The 7479-nt window shown below is 28.7% G+C and overlaps 1 protein-coding gene across 1 annotated transcript; it reads right to left on the minus strand.

Moving 5' to 3' along the window:
- Positions 1-236: 236 nt before the first annotated feature.
- LOC149569189 (WAT1-related protein At5g07050-like) lies at positions 237-2925 on the minus strand. The gene is made up of 7 exons (XM_089816845.1): positions 2708-2925; positions 2570-2632; positions 2293-2409; positions 1958-2195; positions 1720-1881; positions 501-652; positions 237-408 (listed from the first exon to the last, which is right to left on the minus strand). The coding sequence occupies exons 1-7, from the start codon at positions 2923-2925 to the stop codon at positions 237-239; spliced, it is 1122 nt and encodes a 373-aa protein (XP_089672971.1).
- Between the last annotated feature and the right edge of the window lie 4554 nt (positions 2926-7479).

Here is a 7479-nt window from a genome sequence, read left to right on the forward strand (position 1 = left end):
TCTATCCACATCCCATCTATGTGTTAAAAGTACTTATGATTGGAAGTCATAGTTTTTAATATTTAAAAAGATAATTAATAGTTATGGTAAAAACAAAATTTTACTATATTACAACAAAATAATCAATGAATGAATTTAGGTATCTAAAATTTATTCTCTTCTTATATTGGCACACTCTTATTGAGCATTTGATTTTATCTCCTCAAGGACATGCTTAGAATCAATTCATTATTTTCCTACTTTTGTTGGATGTTAATAACTTCCTCAACTTGTTGTATGTTATTCAGTTCCTTGTTGCTAGAGATTGGAGATGATGTATTCAACACTTTTACATTCTTTTTCATTTCTTTTTCTTTTCCCCAAAGCACAAAATACAAACCTATAATAATTAGTATCCCACCAATTATGCTGCAAGAATACAAATTTGGATGTTAAAATAGAAAGAAACAAAAAAATTCTAATAAATCGATATATCATAAATATAAAATATAAAAAATTACCTTCCTAAATGAAGCTTCTCATCAAGAATTATAGAGCCTACGATGGCCACTATTATTAATGCTAATGGATTAAAAATAGTGGTAAACACAGGACCCTTTTTCTTTATGCACCATGTCATTAAACAAAAGGTCATTCCCGAAGATACAACTCCCTACACAATTTAACAAAATGTTAAATTTATAACAAAATATTATAATTAAGACAATCAATCTATTTATAAGAATTTAAATAATATTTTAAATAAAAATAAGTGGCGAGTATTTGTCAAATGATCAGTTACAGTTATAATAATAATATCCTTATATTATGATGTCACTTACAGTTATAAAATTTTAATTGAAAAAAAGTGTCCCTAAAAAAATAAGTTATAGTTATAATATAATAACATAATTCTACTATAATATCTAATAGAATTAAAAATAGTAAAAAAATTATGTGAAATAAAAATAGAACATATATAATTATACACAATAAGTTCAGAAGAGATTTCCATCACTTCAAAAATAATATTTAATATATAGATATTAGGTAGATAAATATAAGTTGATTTAAATACAACAAATTATATATTTAATAAATGTAACAATTAAAACATGTTAAACAATAAAGATTTATAGAACATCAACAAAATTAAAATTAAAATTAAAATTAAACTTAAAATTAAAAAAAAAGTGGTGTAGTGTTTCCTCAAAATTTAGTAACAAGACCCCAAGCATTTCAGCCAATCACAATTACAATATTTTTTTTTTGATATTTACTAAAGTAAATATTTGACATATACACTATATAACTTTAAAAAAAATAAACTTACAAAGGAAAAATTCTTAATAGCTACTGGTTGAAATGAAATAATTGATTACAATAATATATTGCCTACAATAAATACTAATAATAAAATTTAACTATATGACAATAGTAAAATAGATACCATAACACAAAACAATAAGAATATATTATAACAATCATTGTATTATTTTCTTTATAATATTCTTTAATATGTATTATATATCACTTATTTTATATATATATATAAAGTTATAAGATAAAAAACTAATAAAAACTAATAGTATCTTATAAAATAATTAAGATATTAAAAATAATTTTTAATAAAAAATGAAAAAAACAAAAACAAATTGTATAAGTACATTTAAAATAAAATAAAGAATATACTTTACAAATAAATTTAAAATACATACTGAGTAGATCGAAAATACATACAGAATAAATTGAAGTAAGAAGGTTGACATTCCAACCTAAAGCCCACACTTCATAATGGCCTCGTTCAAATATTAGTGTAATAATTCCCGATTGTATGGTGACTAGAAAACACATTATGGTAGTGCTAGAGTATTGAGCTGGATATTTCTTAGAAATACTTGTCTGCATTGAACAATTGTAAATGCAAAATTAAATCAAAACAAGTAACCCTTGGCATTGTCGTAGAAAAATAAATTACCTGCAAAATAAACCACGTTGAAAAGCAGATGCAACTGGTTAGAACCAGCAAGAAGCCTTTGGTCAAGTCTTCACTTTTACCATTTCCTTCATTGTGAACACTTAAATGGAAGGGTGATGGCCACAATTGTATTCTTATTCCTTTGTAGAATGTCATACTCATGGCTCCACTCACACAAACTAAACTTCCAAGTATCTTTGCTTGATCAGCTCGACTTTTGATGTCTACTTTTTCCATGCTTCAACAAATACAAAATGTTATTTATTTAACTATATATGTATTCTAAAACTAAAGTTATAGATATAGATTTGAATAACCTAAGTTAAATATCTTACCGAAACATGACAGCCATAATAAAAGTAATGATAGGTATTAGATTGAGAAGTGCACTTGCAAATGTAGCTGTTGTGTGCTTCAGCCCAGAGTAATAAAAATTCTGGTTCAATGTAATCCTACACATAAACAAATTAATTTGAAAAATTAGTCAAGCCCATAGATCATACAGGGAAAACAAATGACAAAAATTATAGGAAAACAAATGATAACATAAGAAAGGCACGAGTATTGAATTGAGGAGTGCAGCTGCAAACGTAGTTGTTTATGAATGATTACCCAAACAAACCGCTGATGAAAATTTCGCAGAATATTTTGAATGTTAACTTCACTCTTGTCTTCCTGCCACAATCCCAAAACAAATTAAAATCAAGAAGAATTAAATGTTTTTGAATTTTTTTGGAGCTGTTTCCTTACCTTTCCAAGAAATAAGCCACAGGAGCTGTAACTATAGTAGCGACTAAATGTCTATAGAATACCAACACAAAGTGAGACATTCCCTTGTTCAGTGCAATTTTTGATATTATATTCAATCCCGCAAACCCAATCTGAACAGATATCATGGCCAAGCTTGGCTTTGATTTTTCAAAGAACAATGATAAATCCCCATACCAACACTCTCCAACCTCAGCCATTATTCTTGTCTAATCAGATCTTAGTGTTTTTCTTTCTCCCCTCTCGATAAACCAGCTTTATTAGCAGTCGTCCCGTATGCTCCAAAACAATTCTGCCAAATCTTACAGAACCAGAAGACATAAATGTATGCACTGCCAAGTGCTTGTAATATCCACTCGTTCACATATTTCTTCCCCAAATCAATGGTTTAATTTAATTGCCTGCAATGCTGCATCTTCACCACGCGTTCAACGATTCTCTTCAGCTCTGAGAGAGGAAGAAGAATTATTTAGACTAAAATTGGGAAAAAACTAAATATACAAGCACAAGAATTGATTTAGTCCGTAAGCACTTACGTCACCTTAAAAGAGCAACAGATGGTGAGTTATTTTAGATCTCTTTCCTGCCGACTCCTTGCGTGGCTTATGTGTTTGTGGTTTGGTAAATATCAGTTTATCAGACTTCATCGCCATAAATGCAGAATGAGAAACGTGGATTTGAATCTAAATTAACATTAAAATATTTGGATAGTTTATATCTATGGCTCATATAATTATGACCTACTTTGTATGGGTTACATATACCATCTTTCTCCGCTCTCTCAAGAAATAATATACTTCATTGTTTCGCATGAACTGTTCTTTTGATTCTGCTAACTTGTTCATAATTTGTAATGTGACAAACTTTCTTCGTGAAAATAACAGCTTCTTCTAATAGCCGTTCTGCTTGCCCTACAAGTTATTGGTCGATATAACGTTAAGCCTAATGCAAATAGTGATTAGGAATAAATATTTAATTTGTTTCGAGTTGTGGACAGTTTACAATCTGTTTTGATCCAGATGTTAATTGCTGCAAACAATAACGCTGGGGTGCATATGGGAGTCTGTACTCATTCAAACCGACAATAATATATAGGTCCACACGACACAGTTCATATTTCTTAGTTGCTTACAAAACTGAATGGTGTTTTTAAGTAGTTCCTACTATTGCATCCATTTGATGCAATAGTATAATCAGTCATATTGAAGAATTTTTAAAACATATGGATATAATACTATTGATTTATATTTTCTATCTGTTTAACTGATTTTAAACATACCGCTATTTAAACAATAATTACAATTCTAGAAAGTGTCAGTCTTCATAATATTCCTTTGCAAGCTGTGACATGCTAAATATTTAAAGGTAACGTGACGCACTTTATTTTAAAAAAGCCAAATTCTTATATTTGTTTAGTTCTAAGCATAGCTTAAATAAAATTATTTAAAATGATAGATTTAAATATTTTCTAAAATGTTATTATTGGTTCATTTCATTAAGGCATGAGACTAAATTTTTCTAGTTACTTTTATTTATTAATATATTCTTGGCAAAATGGGCTGATTGCATATAATCTCACGTAACCTATAGTTTGTGTAAATTTTGTTATTAAAATGAATTTTTTGAATTTTAATTTCTGATTTCTTATTGGCTCCGTTTATTTTTGCCGGTAGTCTTTTTGTTTTCTTTGACAAAATATTAAGGAAACAAATAGGATGTTGGTTATGTGACATTTGGGCAACAATACATGCTTCGCGTACCTACAAGCATGAGACAAATGAAAGTTGTGACAAAAAGACTCACCAAAATTAATCCATTTGGCACTATTGTATTTTGCCTTGTAATTAAATATATGTCATTTATGCTGAACTCCATCACTATGCGTATTGTACTATAATTTTGTTTCCCTGCGTGTGTATGAACGAAAACATAGAAGGATTAATGGGTGGATACCATCAATTGAAAAGACAGTGTGTGCTAGAGTTCTTTTCCCTTCTTCTTGTAGTTAGACATTGGAACTCATGGTTATAATTATTCATGAGGTTGTGTTCATATTTATTCATGATTTAATTGTGTGTGTTCATAAGTTTGGGTATTGGAAGTTATAACTATAGTTTTTTATGTCACTATCTAACAGTTCTTCTGGAGCTCTCACTTTTGACATTTTTGGGTTGACCAATTTAACATGCCATGGAATCTTGAGATAACATATTTTGTTAGTTGTGCTAGGCTATTTTGTTGTGTGATGAGTTTGATGTAATGAATAATATTGCAAGAGATTTTAGAATAGATCAGAGATCTTCTTGTAAAGCATAAAATTAGACTTCTATATTTTGTTTTGTTGGATTTTAGGTATTTGTTTTATCATATTAAAATTTCTCAATTTATATTGAGCATGTAGCTTTCTCATGCTCAAATGGTTATATTAATAATTTTGAGTGGAATTTGAGATTATGATTATGGAATAAATTGGAACCAATAAAGTTTTCAAGTTTAATTATTTTGTCACTAGTTCATATATGTTATAAGTTTTTTCCTTGTGAATGAAGTCGCCTACTAGAAAGCTTTTCAAAAATCCATGTTTGAATCTTTCAAAAATAACATTATGTAATCTTTGTATCTTGAATTGATTATACATTTTTTATGATCTGGCTGACAATTTCATTAACAATTTTTAATGATATGTGGTATTTTGAATGCAAGCCCTAACAACTATTAATCTATAGGTAAATAATTTTATTCTTTACAAAAAAATGTTAATCAATTAAAAAGTTAAAAAAATGCTAGCTACCAAGTTTTTGAAATAATTATGTTGAGGCAATGCAAATTTTATAGTTTATTAAAGGAGAATACTTAATATTTGGAAGCACAATCTATGGGACTAGTGCAGGTAATAAATAGAAATGAAAAAATATTTGACTATAAGACAAAAAAAATATGATTATGGGTCCTACATATTGAAATAAATACATATCTAAATATAAGATGAAACTCTCATAATAAAATAAAGTGAAGCATCACAAAGAAGTACTCTTTTCTTATAGGTGTTGCAAGTTGGGTCATTTATCAATTATTTTGTTCTTTCCTCCACATGGAGTGTGGGGAGGAGTTGCTTCAAAATATGGCTTCGGCCCTCCAAAATGCTCAGTTCCACTACAAAATTATTATAGAGATCAAATCCAATATGATAACAAAAATAACAAGTTTCAAAAACTTTGTTTGACCTCACGAAGTATGGCTTCAATCTTTCAAAGAACGTTTGCCCAATTTTTATATTAAGATGTTCATTAGAAAATGACACATATAACTCATGTTGTGTTGTGTCCAACCAATATTTTGTATGATGTTCATATTGGCCAGATGCAAGCCTATGTCTGATAACATCTCTACTTTTGATGAAGGATGAGTGTTATCAATCCAAAATGATATGACTAAAGTTTTTATTCCCTCATCAATCCTATCAAACGAAGGTGCTCTACACATGATTTCCCAATTACTTTCCATAGTACTATCATTGAAAATTAATCTTCTCTCAACATATTGTCTCAATGTTTTTCTACTAAAACCCATTTCAAATGAAATTGAAGATATTTATCTATTTTGGGTCATATTCTTATTTACAACAGACATCAACATCACTTTTCTTGCCATGGACTATCATTAGCCTGAGATTGCTTTCCTATGTTTCTCAAACCTTGTTTAACATTTTCAATCATGTCAACTTGCATATTAGAAAATTTTCTCTTCTTCGATGTTGTGTCTACACCTAACAATTTCAATGCCTCTTGCAACTTCTTTTGTGTAAACAAAAGTGAAAGCAATTGAGCTTGTTCAATTATTTCAATTATTTCAATGTTATCAAATTTAGTCATTATTTCTCTTATCATCTTATTCATTGACATTTTCTTAGACAAACTTAAGGGTTGAACAATAGCTATAAGTGTTCTCAATTTATCCATATCCATTTTAAGTAAATGATCTAAATCCTATGAGAAATTTCTTTCTTTATAGTTTGAGAAATATTTATGAATTCATCCATACTAGTAGGATCACCTAATCCTAACCCTTCTCTGACTTTCATTACTTGAATTTCTATAGGGAGCAATCTTGAGCCATCTCAAACATTCATTGTCTAAGATTCTGTAGATAGCAATTCTAACCCTTCTTTGACTTCTGTTACTTGAACTTCTATAGGGAGTGATCTTGAACCTTCTTGAACATTCACTGTTTGATATTTTGTAGGGAGTGATCTTGACCCTTTTCCCATATATACTTCGTCAACTTGTGTTCAACCTCCTTTAACATCTTCTTCACCTTCACCTTGTTGATTGTCTACAACACATTTATAAATGAATCAAATTAGACAAAAAATAAGATTGATACATAATTGAATTGAAGGCCATGAAAATAAATAATTTAATATGTATATAATTACATACTTTATTTATTTCTATGATAATGTGCCAAAGTTTTGTGAATATTTCTTTGTTCCACCTCATTAGATTTGTTCGTTGCATGTTTGCTTTGTTTTCCTTTCTTGTTTCCTATCAAAAAATAATTTTTTTTTTCCTTTTTCCTTCAAAAAATTGAAAAATGGATAACGCCTTAAAAAAATTTCATTTACTTTATAAAATTTGTCTTCACTTTCAAACATTTATCTTCACTTCAAAAGTGACTTAATAATGTGTTCGTGTGAACATAAGAAAAACATGTGTTCAAGCGAGCATAAGAAAATAAACATTCGACAGCTAGAT

Source organism: Cupressus sempervirens, chromosome 3, assembly GCF_028749045.1.
Source record: "Cupressus sempervirens isolate cs-2001-9-10 chromosome 3, ASM2874904v1, whole genome shotgun sequence".
NCBI lineage: Eukaryota > Viridiplantae > Streptophyta > Pinopsida > Cupressales > Cupressaceae > Cupressus > Cupressus sempervirens.